This window comes from Mustelus asterias, chromosome 17, assembly GCF_964213995.1.
Source record: "Mustelus asterias chromosome 17, sMusAst1.hap1.1, whole genome shotgun sequence".
Classification (NCBI taxonomy): Eukaryota; Metazoa; Chordata; class Chondrichthyes; order Carcharhiniformes; family Triakidae; genus Mustelus; species Mustelus asterias.
In genome coordinates, this window is record NC_135817.1 from 90155053 (window position 1) to 90172268 (window position 17216).

The following is a 17216-nucleotide window of genomic DNA, read 5'->3' on the forward strand; positions in this document are numbered from 1 at the left end:
TTTGTGAACACAGAACCACAGTATGTATTTAGCTGGTTGCTCATGTATTTGTTCCCCATTATACATTCCCATTTCTGACTAAGGGAGCTACAGTTGTCTTCACTAATCATTTTCTGTTCACATACTTGTGGAAACTTTTAGTCAGTTTTTATGTTCCCCGCAAGCTTACCCTCGTATTCTATTTTCCACTTCTTAATCAATCCCTTTGTCCTCCTTTGCTGAATTCTAAACTGTCTCCAACCCTCAAGTCTGCTGTGTTTTTTCTGGCCAATTGTAATGCCTCTTCGATAGCTTTAGACTGTAACCTTTTCCCTCCACCGTGACTGCCCCTTTTGTAGTTTATTGTTTTTCAGCTCCCTCGCCTGCCCCAACATAACCCCACCCTCCCCCCACATGGTCACCTGTCCCTTGCAGTTCAGTTGCTCCCATTAACACATTCTGCTACCTCCTCTTTTGCCACTATTAGCACTTTTCATCCCCTCCTGGGCATCATTAACACTCCTCTGTCCATCACATCTTTGTCAATCTCTCCTTTGCCCTGACCTATCCTTGTTCTTCTATTCTGCCTCACCCCCTCCATCCAGCTCTCCTACAATATAATTCATTACATTTTGACTTTTCTTCCGTTCTGTAGAAGGGTAATTTAGACTCAAAACATTAACTCTGTTTCTCTCCCAAGACGCTGCCAGGCCTGCTGAGTTTATCCAGCATTTTCCGTTTTAATGGGAAAATAGCAATCTGAACCTCTGTGTCACACTGGCACCCGAGGGGGAACAGAGGCTGTGGGTTCCAGTCCCACTCCAGGAGCTTTGTATCCCAGGCTGAAACCAGCATGGACACATTTATCTGCTCATTATCTCAGGAGTGTTTGTGGGATCTTGCTGTGTACAGACTGCATTGTCTGTGTGGGACATGGAGAAGGTGAAAGGTTCTTACTTTGAATCGTCAGTCCAGTCGATACACGTTGTCTCATCATAGGGTCCAAAATAACTTTTATCCAGAACAAAGGGATTGAATTCCCGGGTCTTGCCAGGAGCGTGATACATCAAGACAACATTCTCCTTACTCACCACAAACCGCCTGTGAAACAACAACAACAAATCAGACTAAACAGAGCAGCTGGGATAACACGGGCCCACCCACAGTCTGGCTGCTCCTGACACGCAGCACCACTCGGGTGGCATGGTCTAACTGGACAGTGGCCTTTGGATGCAGCACATGTCCTGACGGGCCGGGCCGTCACCGGGCCGGGCCGTCACCGGGCCGGGCCGTCACCGGGCCGGGCCGTCACCGGGCCGGGCTGTCACCGGGCCGGGCCGTCACCGGGCCGGGCCGTCACCGGGCCGGGCTGTCACCGGGCCGGGCCATCACCGGGCCGGGCCGTCACCGGGCCGGGCCGTCACCGGGCCGGGCTGTCACCGGGCCGGGCCGTCACCGGGCCGGGCTGTCACCGGGCCGGGCCGTCACCGGGCCGGGCCGTCACCGGGCCGGGCCGTCACCGGGCCGGGCCGTCACCGGGCCGGGCCGTCACCGGGCCGGGCTGTCACCGGGCCGGGCCGTCACCGGGCCGGGCCGTCACCGGGCCGGGCTGTCACCGGGCCGGGCTGTCACCGGGCCGGGCCGTCACCGGGCCGGGTCGTCACCGGGCCGGGCTGTCACCGGGCCGGGCCGTCACCGGGCCGGGTCGTCACCGGGCCGGGCTGTCACCGGGCCGGGCCGTCACCGGGCCGGGCCGTCACCGGGCCGGGCTGTCACCGGGCCGGGCTGTCACCGGGCCGGGCTGTCACCGGGCCGGGCTGTCACCGGGCCGGGCTGTCACCGGGCCGGGCCGTCACCGGGCCGGGTCGTCACCGGGCCGGGCTGTCACCGGGCCGGGCTGTCACCGGGCCGGGTCGTCACCGGGCCGGGCTGTCACCGGGCCGGGCCGTCACCGGGCCGGGCCGTCACCGGGCCGGGCTGTCACCGGGCCGGGCTGTCACCGGGCCGGGCTGTCACCGGGCCGGGCTGTCACCGGGCCGGGCTGTCACCGGGCCGGGCTGTCACCGGGCCGGGCCGTCACCGGGCCGGGCTGTGAAGGAAGATGCCTCTTTCTAGCAGGGCAGAGCTGCCGGATTGGTGTTTCTTACCTGCCATCAGGTGAGAAGCTGACGCTGTGGACCCGAGTGTGGAAGTGGAAATGATGCAACACAGACTTACTGATCAAACTGACCAACAAGGTGGCTCCCTCTGTAAACAAACACACACACCAGAGTGAGAGAGAGCACACAGCACACCGTGTGCAGAGGGAGAGGGCAGGGAGAGGGCCGGACGGGGCAGGAGGGGAGGGGCCGGAGGGGAGGGGCCGGAGGGGGCGGGGAGGGGCCGGGAGGGGCGGGGAGGGGCCGGAGGGGGTGGGGAGGGGCCGGGGAGGGGCCGGAGGGGGGCCAGGAGGGGCCGGAGGGGGCGGGGAGGGGCCGGAGGGGGCGGGGCCGGACGGGGCGGGGCGGGGCCGGACGGGGCGGGGAGGGGCCGGACGGGGCGGGGAGGGGCCGGACGGGGCTGGGAGGGGCCGGGGAGGGGCCGGACGGGGCGGGGAGGGGCCGGACGGGGCGGGGAGGGGCCGGACGGGGCGGGGAGGGGCCGGACGGGGCGGGGAGGGGCCGGACGGGGCGGGGAGGGGCCGGACGGGGCGGGGAGGGGCCGGACGGGGCGGGGAGGGGCCGGACGGGGCTGGGAGGGGCCGGGGAGGGGCCGGACGGGGCGGGGAGGGGCCGGACGGGGCGGGGAGGGGCCGGACGGGGCGGGGAGGGGCCGGACGGGGCAGGGAGGGGCCGGACGGGGCGGGGAGGGGCCGGACGGGGCGGGGAGGGGCCGGACGGGGCGGGGAGGGGCCGGACGGGGCGGGGAGGGGCCGGACGGGGCGGGGAGGGGCCGGACGGGGCGGGGAGGGGCCGGACGGGGCTGGGAGGGGCCGGGGAGGGGCCGGACGGGGCGGGGAGGGGCCGGACGGGGCGGGGAGGGGCCGGACGGGGCGGGGAGGGGCCGGACGGGGCGGGGAGGGGCCGGACGGGGCGGGGAGGGGCCGGACGGGGCGGGGAGGGGCCGGACGGGGCGGGGAGGGGCCGGACGGGGCGGGGAGGGGCCGGACGGGGCTGGGAGGGGCCGGGGAGGGGCCGGACGGGGCGGGGAGGGGCCGGACGGGGCGGGGAGGGGCCGGACGGGGCGGGGAGGGGCCGGACGGGGCGGGGAGGGGCCGGACGGGGCGGGGAGGGGCCGGACGGGGCGGGGAGGGGCCGGACGGGGCGGGGAGGGGCCGGACGGGGCGGGGAGGGGCCGGACGGGGCGGGGAGGGGCCGGACGGGGCGGGGAGGGGCCGGACGGGGCGGGGAGGGGCCGGACGGGGCGGGGAGGTGCCGGACGGGGCGGGGAGGGGCCGGACGGGGCGGGGAGGGGCCGGACGGGGCGGGGAGGGGCCGGACGGGGCGGGGAGGGGCCGGACGGGGCGGGGAGGGGCCGGACGGGGCGGGGAGGGGCCGGACGGGGCGGGGAGGGGCCGGACGGGGCGGGGAGGGGCCGGACGGGGCGGGGAGGGGCCGGACGGGGCGGGGTGGGGCCGGACGGGGCGGGGAGGGGCCGGACGGGGCGGGGAGGGGCCGGACGGGGCGGGGAGGGGCCGGACGGGGCGGGGAGGGGCCGGACGGGGCGGGGAGGGGCCGGACGGGGCGGGGAGGGGCCGGACGGGGCGGGGAGGGGCCGGACGGGGCGGGGAGGGGCCGGACGGGGCGGGGAGGGGCCGGACGGGGCGGGGAGGGGCCGGACGGGGCGGGGAGGGGCCGGACGGGGCGGGGAGGGGCCGGACGGGGCGGGGAGGGGCCGGACGGGGCGGGGAGGGGCCGGACGGGGCGGGGAGGGGCCGGACGGGGCGGGGAGGGGCCGGACGGGGCGGGGAGGGGCCGGACGGGGCGGGGAGGGGCCGGACGGGGCGGGGAGGGGCCGGACGGGGCGGGGAGGGGCCGGACGGGGCGGGGAGGGGCCGGACGGGGCGGGGAGGGGCCGGACGGGGCGGGGAGGGGCCGGACGGGGCGGGGAGGGGCCGGACGGGGCGGGGAGGGGCCGGACGGGGCGGGGAGGGGCCGGACGGGGCGGGGAGGGGCCGGACGGGGCGGGGAGGGGCCGGACGGGGCGGGGAGGGGCCGGACGGGGCGGGGAGGGGCCGGACGGGGCGGGGAGGGGCCGGACGGGGCGGGGAGGGGCCGGACGGGGCGGGGAGGGGCCGGACGGGGCGGGGAGGGGCCGGACGGGGCGGGGAGGGGCCGGACGGGGCGGGGAGGGGCCGGACGGGGCGGGGAGGGGCCGGACGGGGCGGGGAGGGGCCGGACGGGGCGGGGAGGGGCCGGACGGGGCGGGGAGGGGCCGGACAGGGGCCGCACAGGGCAGGAAGGGGGCGGTGCCGAGAGGAACGACATTATTCACCTACCTTCATCGACCAGAATGGCCAAATGTCCATCTGGAGACAGCCCCACGCACACAATGTTTCGCCGAGTGGCAACTGGCAACGTCTCCGACTTGTTGCTGCAACAAAATCAAACATGGTCAGGTTCAGGTCAAAGCAACTAATACCCCCCCCCCCCGCCCCTCCCCACAGGAAACACACCAAACCCCATCCCACCCCCACCCCATCCCCCAACCAAATCCACCCTGCAGGAAACACACCAAACCGCCCGCCCCCCCTCCCCAGAGAACATACCAAACCCAAACCCCACTCCCTCGAGTGTGTGTAACCTCCTGATATTATATCAGTGAGCAGGATTTCATCAGTGGTAAAGCACATTGTGATCACCACAGATTGGGAGGGGCTCGAGAAGAATGCAAGCTCAATCCCCATCTCTCCCTCACTCAGGACCCCAGGGTTTGACACAGTGACCTGCCCCCAACTCTCCCTCACTCGTACTGTACCACAGGACCCCAGAGTTTGACACAGTGACCTGCCCCCAACTCTCCCTCACTCGTACTATCCCACAGGACCCCAGGGTTTGACACAGTGACCTGCCCCCAACTCTCCCTCACTCGTACTGTACCACAGGACCCCAGAGTTTCTCAAACAGTTTCAAAGCTCAACAAACTCACTTTTTTAGATCAAAGACCGTGACTCGATTTCCAACCGGACTGATAACAGAGTTTCCATCCGGCGAATAGTTCAGGTTTCCATGTCGATAAACCGTCCCCAGCAGGTTCGAGAACTGAGAGGTGGAAAAACAGATGTTTATTCAGAGAGGTAGCAAGAGCCAGGCACTGGGAAGGAGAGGGAATACAGGTACAAGTGGGGGTAGGAAGTCCCATTATCACTACTGTGTACAAACCTTCTCTTCAATGCATCTCCAGAATTCTGCTCCCCCCATTCCTTTCACACTAAAACTATTCCAGTTAATATCGAGGTAGTTAAAATCCCTGACTATTACCACCCTATTGGTTTTGCACCTTAAGAACATAAGAACATAAGAAATAGGAGCAGGAGTAGGCCATCTAGCCCCTCGAGCCTGCCCCGCCATTCAATAAGATCATGGCTGATCTGACGTGGATCAGTACCACTTACCCGCCTGATCCCCATAACCCTTAATTCCCTTACCGATCAGGAATCCATCCATCCGCGCTTTAAACATATTCAGCGAGGTAGCCTCCACCACCTCAGTGGGCAGAGAATTCCAGAGATTCACCACCCTCTGGGAGAAGAAGTTCCTCCTCAACTCTGTCTTAAACCGGCCCCCCTTTATTTTGAGGCTGTGTCCTCTAGTTTTATCTTCCTTACTAAGTGGAAAGAATCTCTCCGCCTCCACCTTATCCAGCCCCCGCATTATCTTATAAGTCTCCATAAGATCCCCCCTCATCCTTCTAAACTCCAACGAGTACAAACCCAATCTCCTCAGCCTCTCCTCATAATCCAAACCCCTCATCTCCGGTATCAACCTGGTGAACCTTCTCTGCACTCCCTCCAATGCCAATATATCCTTCCTCATATAAGGGGACCAATACTGCACACAGTATTCCAGCTGCGGCCTCACCAATGCCCTGTACAGGTGCATCAAGACATCCCTGCTTTTATATTCTATCCCCCTCGCAATATAGGCCAACATCCCATTTGCCTTCTTGATCACCTGTTGTACCTGCAGACTGGGCTTTTGCGTCTCATGCACAAGGACCCCCAGGTCCCTTTGCACGGTAGCATGTTTTAATTTGTTTCCATTGAGATAGTAATCCCATTTGTTATTATTTCCTCCAAAGTGTATAACCTCGCATTTCTCAACGTTATACTCCATTTGCCATATCCTCGCCCACTCACTCAGCCTGTCCAAATCTCTCTGCAGATCTTCTCCGTCCTCCACACGATTCACTTTTCCACTTATCTTTGCAGAGATTTGCCTATTCTGTGTGTGATTGTTTGGAGTTTCACAGTACTTTCTCAATGTGACTACTTGTGTCCTAAGCGCCATCCACAAAGCCTCACTTGACAATCCTTTGAACACATCATCCCTCCTCACAGCTGTAATTGTTTCCTGTACAGTATTGCAACCCCACTCCTCTTTACCCCTCTCTCTAACTCGTCTGAAATGTTGAGCTTTAAATTCCTGTCCTGCTTTCAGGCTACGATATTGTACTGTCACATTTCTCTCTGAACCCTCAGCTCATCTGCTTTATTTTCTGTACACATTGTATTGAAGTGTATTTAACACACCTTCAGCATTGCCAAACTCAATTTTTTAATTTCCTAACCTTTGTTTCTCTATCTTCCAGACTCATTCACTACTTTTCTGCCTTCCATTTCCATTTTTGATTTTATCCCGTCTGAATTCACCGCCGGATTCCCATCCAGCTGCCAGCCTAGTTTAAACTCTGCCCAAGAGCACTCACAAACTCCCCACTATACCTGAAAATCATAAGGAGAACGGGAACGAGGAACTTAATCACCATCACCAGGGAAAGGGTGCAGGGAAACTATCAGCCCAAAAGGCTGACAAGTCCCCAGGACCAGATGATCTGCATTCTTGGGTCTTAAAAGAGACGGCACAGATGGCAGATGGTCATAATATTCTAGAATTCCTTGGATTCTGGAAAGGTTGGAAAATAACTAATGTAACATCTTTATTCAAGAAAGGAGGGAGGCAGAAAGCAAGAAGCTGTAGGCCAGTAAGACACCTATGTCAGGCTCCTATTTATTGACTACAGCTCAGCCTTCAACACCATTATTCCCACGACACTCATCTCCAAACTCCGTGACCTGGGCCTTGGCTCCTCCCTCTGTGACTGGATCCTGAACTTCCTAATTCATAGACCACAATCAGTAAGGACAGGCAACAACACCTCCTCCACGATCATCCTCAACACCGGTGCCCCACAAGGCTGTGTTCTCAGCCCCCTACTATACTCCTTATACACCTCTGACTGTGCGGCCAAATCCCCCTCCAACTCGATTTTCAAGTTTGCTGACGTAGTGGGACAGATCTCAAACAATGACAAGACAGAGTACAGGAATGAGATAGAGAATCTGGTGAACTGGTGCCTCAACAATAATCTCTCCCTCAATGTCAACAAAACGAAGGAGATAGTCATCGACTTCAGGAAGTATAGGAGAACATGCCCCTGTCTACATCAATGGGGGTGAAGTAGAAAGGGTCGAGAGCTTCAAGTTTTTAGGTGTCCAGTTCACCAACAACCTGTCCTGGTCCCCCATGCCGACACTATAGTTAGGAAAACCCACCAACGCCTCTACTTTCTCAGAAGGCTAAGGAAATTTGGCATGTCAGCTACAACTCTCACCAACTTTCACAGATGCACTATAGAAAGCATTCTTTCTGGTTGTATTGCAGCTTGGTATGGCTCCTGCTCTGCCCAAGACCGCAAGAATATACAAAAGGTTGTGAATGTAGCCCAATCCCATCACACAAACCAACCTCCCATCCATTGACTCTGTCTACATTTCCTGCTGCCTCGGCAAAGCAGCCGGCATAATCAAGGACCCTACACACCCCAGACATTCTCTCTTCCACCTTCTTCCGTCGGGAAAAAGATACAAAAATCTGAGGTCACGTACCAACCGACTCAAGAACAGCTTCTTCCCTGCTGCTGTCAGACTTTTGAATGGACTTACCTTGCATTAAGTTGATCTTTCTCTACACCCTAGCCAAGGCTGTAACACTACATTCTGCACTCTCTCGTTTCCTTCTCTATGAACGGTATGCTTTGTCTGTATAATGCGCAAGAAACAATACATTTCACTGTATACTAATACAGGTGACAATAATACATCAAATCAAATCAAGTTACCCGAACATCCGTCGTAGGGAAACAGCTAGAAAGTATTAATAGAAGGTTATAATAGGATACTCAGATAATCACGATTTGATCAGGCAGAGATAACTGTTTTTGACAAAGTAACATTCCAGGTGGATCGAGGGAAACCTGTAGATTTAGCGTACTTCAATTTCCAAAAAACATTTGATAAGCTACCACATCAAAGGTTATTACACAAGATAAGAGCTCATGGTATGGGGGTGACATATTAGCACGGATAAAGGATTGGTTAGCTAGGAGGAAGCAGAGAGCTGGGATAAATGGGATTTATTCCGATTGGCAAGCTGTAATTAGTGGAGTGCCACAGAGATCAGTGCTGGGTCCTTAACTACTCCCAATCTATATCAATGACTTGTACAAAGGGACTGAATGTATGGTAGCTAAATTTGACAATGACACCAAGATGGGTAGGAAAGTATGTTAAGAGGAGGTAGAGAGTCTATAAAAGAATAGAGACAGGTTAAGTGAGTGGGCGGAAACTTGGCAGATGGAGTATAATGTGAACTTGTGCACTTTGGCAGGCAGAATAGAAAAGCAACATATTATTTAAAACGAGAGTTTGCAAAGCTCAGTGTTACAGCGGGATGTACCTGTCCTGGTACATGAACAAAAGTGCGTATACAGATACAGCTCGTGATTCGGAAGGGAAAGGAGATGTTGTTTATTGCAAGGGGGTGGAATATAAAAGTAGATGAAGTTGTGGCTGTACAGGGACTTGGTGAGACCACATCTGGAATACCGTGTAGTTTTGGTTGTCTTTTTTGAAAAAGATATAATCGCGTTAAAAGCAGTTCAGAGAATGTTCACACAACCCACTCCTGGGATGTAGGGGTTATTTTATGAAGACAGGTTGGGTCTATATCCAGAGAAGTTTAGCAGATTGTGAGGTGTCTTATTGAAACATACAAGGTCCTGAAGGGATTTGACTGAATGGGGAACAAAGAACCAGGGTCACAGTTAAAGGAAAAGAGGTCTGGAGTTTAAGATGGAGATGAGGAGAACCTTTTCCTCTCCAGAGGATTAATGCAGTGTGGAATTCCCTTTCCCAGATAGCAGTGGTCATTGAGTTTATTCAAGGCAGAGTTAGACTTCTGATTGACAAGTGAATGAAGATAGAAAAGTGAAGTTGGAACTAGTCAGAGAAACCATGATCTTACTGAAGGGCTGAATGGCCTCCTGTTCCTATACCCCTATGCTGGAACTACATAAAACATTAGTTAGGCCACAACTTGAGTACCGTGTGCAGTTCTGGTGACCTCATTACAGAAAGGATGTAATTGTACTGGAAAGGGTGCAGGAGATAGACCTGGGACTGGAGATTGTAGCTGTGCAGAGAGATTGGATTGGCTGGCGTTGTTCTCCCTGGAACAGAGGAGACTGAGGGGAGATTTGATTGAGATGTACAAAATTGAGGGGCCTGAATAGAGTGGATGGGAAAGGCTTAGTTATTTTTAACAGGGGAGGTCAGTGACGAGAGGACATTGATTTAAAGTGATTGGGAGTTGGATTAGAGGGAAGGTGAGGAAAATGTCTTTGCACCCAGAGGGTTGTGGGGGTCTGGAACTCACTGCCCGAAGGGGTAGCTGAGGCAGAAACCCAAAACTCATTAAAACGGTGTCTGGATTTGCACCTCGAGCACCGGAACCTTCTCTGGACCAAATGCTGGCAGTGGGATGAGGCTGGGTGGAAGGTTATTCAGCAGCGCAGACACAATGGACACAGTGACCTCTGACTGCACTGTAAATATTCCCACATTTCCTCAATTGTATAAATATCTGAAAGGGGGAATGTGCAGGAATGTGGAGAGTCATAGAGGTTTACAGCATGGAAACAGGTCCTTCGCTCCAACTTGTCCATGCAGCCCTTTTTTTTTGAAACCCCTAAGCTAATCCCAATTGCCTGCATTTGGCCCATATCCCTCTATACCCATTGTACCCATGTAACTGTCTAAATGCTTTTCAAAAGACAATATAGTACCCGCCTCCACTACTATCTCTGGCAGCTTGTTCCAGACACTCACCACCCTCTGCGTGAAAAAATTGTCCCTTTGGACCCTTTTGTATCTCTCCCCTCTCACCTTAAACCTATGCCCTCTAGTTTTAGACTCCCCTACCTTTGGGAAAAGATATTGACTATCTAGCTGATCTGTGCCCCTCTATTTTATAGACCTCTATAAGATCACCCCTCAGCCTCCTACGCTCCAGAGAAAAAAGTCCCAGTCTATCCAGCCTCTCCTTATAACTCAAGCCATCAAGTCCCGGTAGCATCCTAGTAAATCTTTTCTGCACTCTTTCTAGTTTAATAATATCCTCTCTATAATAGGGTGAACAGAATTGCACACAGTATTCCAAGTGTGGCCTTACCAATGTCTTGTACAACTTCAACAAGACGTCCCAACTCCTGTATTCAATGTTCTGACCAATGAAACTAAGCATGCCGAATGCCTTCTTCACCACTCTGTCCACCTGTGACTCCACTTTCAAGGAGCTATGAACATGTACCCCCAGATCTCTCTGTTCTGTAACTCTCCCCAACGCCCTATCATTAACTGAGTAAGTCCTGCCCTGGTTCAATCTATCAAAATGCATCACCTCGCATTTGTCTAAATTAAACTCCATCTGCCATTCGTCAGCCCACTGGCCCAATTGATCAAGATCCCGTTGCAATTGGAGATAACTTTCTTCACTGTCCACTATGCCACCAATCTTGGTGTCATCTGCAAACTTACTAACCATGCCTCCTATATTCTCATCCAAATCATTAATATAAATGACAAATAACAGTGGACCCAGCACTGATCCCTGAGGCACACCGCTGGTCACAGGCCTCCAGTTTGAAAAACAACTCTCTACAACCACCCTCTGGCTTGTCAAGAAGCCAATTTTGTATCCATTTAGATACCTCACCCTGGATCCCGTGAGATTTAACCTTATGCAACAGCCTACCATGCGGTACCTTGTCAAAGGCCTTGCTAAAGTCCATGTAGACAACATCAACTGCACTGCCCTCATCTACCTTCTTTGTTACCCCTTCAAAAAACTCAATCAAATTTGTGAGACATGATTTTCCACTCACAAAGCCATGCTGACTGTCCCTAATCAGTCCTTGCATCTCTAAATGCCTGTAGATCCTGTCTCTCAAAATACCTTCCAACAATTTACCCACCACAGATGTGAGGCTCACCGGCCTGTAGTTCCCAGGCTTTTCCCTGCAGCCCTTTTTAAACAAAGGCACAACATTTGCCACCCTACAGTCTTCAGGCACCTCATCCATGACTATCGATGATTCAAATATCTCGGCTAGAGGACCCGCAATTTCCTCCCTAGCCTCCCACAATGTCCTGGGATACACTTCATCAGGTCCCGGGAATTTATCTACCTTGAGAGAGACAGGGAGAGTAGCAGAATGAGGATTACTCCTAGGAATGCCAGCACCAACATGATGGCTGAATGGCCTTCTATGCTGTAACTAAACTATGACTCACTGCTTTCTGTCCTTAAGCTAATAGTTTATCGAACTGGATATTGCCTCTCCTGCTCCATGAAGTTCAATCTTAAGCAGCCTTTTATCTGATCATTTGTCACACTTTCTTAACTTCCAACATCCAGTACATTCCTCTCATCACCACCTCCCCAACTCCAGTCTGGCTTCCCCGGAATCACCTCTGCTCCATTTCACTCACTTCTATCCTCGCTATCCAGTCACACCCACCCCGTCCTCTCCCCTCCCCCAGCTGGGGGTCTCTCCTGTCTGCACTTGTGGGTCCGATTCCAGCCTCCAGAACGATGATGAAAGCCAGGCTGAGGGAACGCACCCTGTCACTGTCCAAATCCACAATTCATTCTTCCACACGCCCCTGGGGGGACAGAGCTTATCCAAACCTCTCTTGCCTGTGTCCAAAACCCACCACTGAGCAGCCCGATATCTCCTTGCTGCCTTATTTTGATCATCATGACCCTAAGAAGCAGCTCGGGATGATTTATTAAAGATATAAAAGGTGTTGTTGTCAGAGGGGCTGTACAAAGGGAATGCTGCATTGTCAGAGGTGATGTTAAACTCATGCCCTGTCCGCCCTCTTGGCTGCACAGAAAGATCCCACGGCACTATGGGAAGAAGTGAAGGGAAGTTGGATCTTGGCCAATATTTAACCCTGAACCCACATCACTAAAATATTTTACTTGGCCAGAATGATATCAACGCTTGTGGGATCTTGCTGTGCACAAATTGGCTGCCAAACCTCCTACAGGACAACAGCAAACACACGTCCAAACCACATCAACACAAGGCACCATGGGGCCCACAAAGCACCACACCCTGAAAATATTTCACCCATAAACTACCTTGATTGCATTACAACATTCTGCTACATCTTGTGAGGTGCTGTGGAAAACACAGGTTCCTACTTGTCCAACAGGCTAAACATCATCACCTGCATCACATGGACTGGTCCAGTTCAAGGGGAAAGGGCTCTCTGTCTGACTGGAGAATGGACGGTTTTCCAATCAGACGCCAAAATCTAAAAAGGAAATGGCGTCATATTTCTTCATCTCGCGATATCTTTCCGGGACACACCCCAGGAAACAATCGGATTAGAGGTCCGATTCCTATATATACCTGCGCCACCCAGAGCGCCTCCTTTTTCAGCGGAGATGGGCGCTCAGCTAAGATCGCAGGGAGTAGTTGAATTTCAAATATCGTGATTAAATACTGTGATAGATGCCCACATCCCAGCAACAAATGAAAGAAAAAGATATTATAGTGGCTTGTCTTTGGCTGAAAAGTTGCGATGTTTGAGGTTAAGTTTGAGCGTGTGGTATTTGGAGAGTAGGCCTTTGCTCAAACCTGTTGGACGGTGAAATAGGGAAATGGAGGTTTGCTCGACAGGTTTCCAGAATCAATTCTCCACCCAGTCATCAGCAAAAACAAGAATGAGTTAAGGAGCAGCCAGCGGTGAATCCAGTTTGATAATGGCCTCTAACTCAGCAAATCCAGCCAGGCCGAAGCAGAGGTACGGGGAACAAGTCTTGTGGGATTATCTTATTTTAAACTATACTTTCATTTCATGTCATTAATATGATTAACTTCAAAGAAAAGGAAGTTATTTACAGTTTAGATCCCCTTATTTAAGGAAAGATATTATTTCATGTTGCAGCTTTATAAAACTTTGGTTAGGCCACATTTAGAGTATTGTATTCAATTCTGGTCACCACATTACAGGAAGGATGTGGAGGCTTCGATGAGGGTGCAGAAGAGGTTTACTAGGATGCTGCCTGGATTAGAGGGTGTGAGGTATAAGGAGAGGCTGGAAAACTAGGGTTGTTTTCTCTGGAGCAGCAGAGGCTGAGGGTAGACCTGACAGAAGTTTATAAAATTATGAGAGGCATCGATAGGGTCGATGGCCAGAATCTTTTTCCCAGAGTTGAAATTGCTAATACTAGGGGGCACACAATTTTGATTTGATTTATTATTGTCACATGTATTGGGCTACAGTGAAAAGTATTTTTTCTTGCGCGCTATACAAAGCATACCGTTCATAGAGAAGGAAACGAGAGAGTGCAGAATGTAGTGTTAGTCATAGCTAACGTGTAGAGAAAGATTAACTTAATGCAAGGTAGGTCCATTCAAAAGTCTGACAGCAGCAGGGAAGAAGCTGTTCTTGAGTTGGTTGGTGCGTGACCTCAGATTTTTGTATCTTTGCCCCGAAGGAAGAAGGTTGAAGAGAGAATGTCCGGGGTGCATGAGGTCCTTGATTATGCTGGCTGCTTTGCCGAGGCAGTGGGAAGTGTAGACAGAGTTAGTGCATGGGAGGCTGGTTTGTGTGATGGACTGGGCTACATTCACGACCTTTTGTAGTTTCTTGCAGTCTTGGGCGGAGCAGGAGCCATAGCAAGCTGTGATACAACCAGAAAGAATGCTTTCTATGGTGCATCAGCAAAAGTTGGAGAGTGTCATAAATCAAATCAAATCAAATGTGACTCCAGAGCCACAGTAATGTGGTTGACTCTTAAAATGCCCTCAGGGATGAGCAATAAATGCTGGCCCAGTCAGTGACGCCCACATTCCATGAATGAATAAGAAAAATGCAGAGAGATGCTTCCTATTGTGGGAGAGTCTAGCACCTGAGAGAACAGTCTCAGAATAAAGGGCTGCCAATGTAAGACAGATGAGGAGGAATTTATCCACTCAGAAGGTTGAGTGTCTTTGGAGCTCCTTGCCACAGAGAGCTGTGGGGCAGAGTCCTTGTGTATGTTTAAGGCTGAGAGAGATAGATTTTTGATCAGTAAGGGAATCAAGGGTTGCGGGGAAGGGCGAGAAAGTGGGATCAGCCATGATCCTATTGAATTGCGGAGCAGGCTTGAGGGACCGCATGGCCTACTCCTGTTCCTATTTCTTATGGTTTAAAAACTACTTTATGGTTTCCATTTCAGGTGTAGAATTGGACAGACAGGGAACAGAGATGGGCTGAATGGCTAGTTGAATGTGTCCTGTATGTGGTTATATCTGTACTAGCGGGTGGTGTTCAGTGAATTTCAGATTGACTATGTCCATGGTAAACGCAAGTCCTCCGTTTGACACTGTCAGAGTGGAGGTTTCCCTGCCCCCCCACCCACCCCCTGCCCCCCATCCCACTCCCTTCAGTATCCCCTTAACCCATTCACCTGCTCCCTTTTCCCAACCTCATGGCTTCCATTTCGCTCTTCCCCAGCACTCCCCCTCCCCTCCCGTTGAATATCCAAGGGTACTCAGTATTTTGGATGAATAGACAGAAAGGAGGAAGAGGTGGGAGAGTTTTGTCAGTGAAGGAGAGGATCAGTGCTGTCGTGAGAAATGATATAAACACTGGAGATCAAGATGTGGAATCAGTCTGGGTAGAAATAAGAAATAGCAAAAGGAAAGAGGGAGGTGATGGCCTCGTGGTATTATTGCTAGACTATTAATGCAGAAACTCAGCTAATGTTCTGGGGAGCCGGGTTCGAATCGTGGAATTTGAATTCAATATAAAAAATATGGAATTTAAAAATCTGGGGAAAAAAACCAGTAAAATGGGTATCGAGGGATATAGGCCAAACACGGGCAATTGGGATTACCTTAATGGTAAAAGCTGGGCAGCATGGACAAGTTGGGCCAAAGGGCCTGTTTCCATGCTGTAAACATCTATGACTCAACTGATGACCACGAAACCATTGTCGATTATCGGAAAAACCCATCTAGTTCACTAATGTCCTTTAGGGAAGGAAATCTGCCGTCCTTACCTGGTCTGGCCTACATGTGACTCCAGTGCCAGAGCAATGTGGTTGACACCCCGTCCCACGAATGAATAAAATAAGTCCCTGGTGAGAGTAACCTGTAGATCCCCAAGCAGTAGTTCCACAGTGAGGCACAGTATAAACCAGGAAATACCAGGGGCTTGTATGAAAGGTGCAGCAATAATCAAGGTGACTTTAACATGCACAGAGACGGGATTAATCAAATGGACATGGGTGGCATCGTAAGTTGTGAAACCAACCGGGGAGAAGGCTATTCTGGAGCATTGGCACCACAGCTGGCTCTGTTGTTAAGCATGGAGGGACAAAGAGCACTAGAGCAATAGTTATAGGGGACTCTATAGTCAGGGGTACAGACGGGCGCTTCTGTGGACGTGAAAGAGACTCCAGGATAGTACGTTGCCTCCCTGGTGCCAGGGTCCAGGATATCTCTGAATGGACAGAAAGCATTCTGAAGGAAGAGGGTGAACAGCAAGAGGTCGTGGTACATATTGGTACTAATGACCTAGGCAGGAAGAGTGATGAGGTCCTGCAGCAGCAGTTTAGGGAGTTAGGTAGAAAGTTAAAAAGCAGGACCTCTAGGTTGCAATCTCAGGATTACTCCCTGAGCCATGTGCCAGTGAGGCCAGGAATAGGAAGATAGTGCAGCTCAACATGTGGCTAAACAGCTGGTGTAGGAGGGAGGGTTTCAGATATCTGGACCATTGGGGTCTCTTCAGGGACAGGTGGGACCTGTACAAGAAGGACGGGTTGCATCTAAACTGGAGGGGCACAAATATTCTGGCCGGGAGGTTTGCTCGTGTCACACAGGAAAATTTAATCTAGCTTGGCAGGGGGGTGGGAACCAAAACAAAGGTGAATTAGCTGAAGGGGAACCAGAGAGTAGGGCCAGTAAGACTCAGAGAAAGAGCAGGCAGGGCGAGGTTGCTAATCAGAGAGGGTCTGGTGGACTGAAGTGCATTTGTTTCAATGCAAGAAGTGTAACAGGTAAGGCAGATTAACTTAGAGCTTGGATTAGTACTGGGAACTATGATGTTGTTGCTATTACAGAGACTTGGTTAAGGGAAGGGCAGGATTGGCAGCTTAACATTCCAGGATTCAGTGAGTTTTAAGGGGCGTCTGGACAAATACATGAATAGGATGTGTGTTAGCTTTTATTAACAGGGGGTTGGAGTTTAAGAGCCGTGGGGTTATGCTGCAACTGTACAGGACCTTGGTGAGACCACATTTGGAATATTGTGTGCAGTTCTGGTCACCTTACTATAAGAAGGATGTGGAAGCGCTGGAAAGAGTGCAGAGGAGATTTACCAGGATGCTGCCTGGTTTGGAGGGTAGGTCTTATGAGGAAAGGTTGAGGGAGCTAGGGCTGTTCTCTCTGGAGCGGAGGAGGCTGAGGGGAGACTTAATAGAGGTTTATAAAATGATGAAGGGGATAGATAGAATGAACGTACAAAGACTATTTCCTCGGGTGGATGGAGCTATTACAAGGGGGCATAACTATAGGGTTCGTGGTGGGAGATATAGGAAGGATATCAGAGGTAGGTTCTTTACGCAGAGTGGTTGGGGTGTGGAATGGACTGCCTGCAGTGATAGTGGAGTCAAACACTTTAGGAACATTTAAGCGGT

At 53.3% G+C, this 17216-nt stretch overlaps 1 protein-coding gene across 3 annotated transcripts in view; it reads right to left on the bottom strand.

Moving 5' to 3' along the window:
• The window catches only part of pwp2h (PWP2 small subunit processome component), a 55790-nt gene that overhangs the window by 33553 nt on the left and 5021 nt on the right, over positions 1–17216 (bottom strand). For all 3 annotated transcript variants that reach the window (XR_013499931.1, XM_078233070.1, XM_078233071.1), the window contains exons 2-5: positions 5107–5219; positions 4457–4551; positions 2127–2226; positions 937–1080 (exon numbers count right to left, since the gene is read on the bottom strand). Coding sequence is in view for 2 of the 3 variants with exons in the window: in XM_078233070.1 (XP_078089196.1) it covers positions 937–1080; positions 2127–2226; positions 4457–4551; positions 5107–5219 (452 nt within the window). In the remaining variant the exon portion in view is untranslated. The remainder of the gene's footprint in view (positions 1–936; positions 1081–2126; positions 2227–4456; positions 4552–5106; positions 5220–17216) is intronic.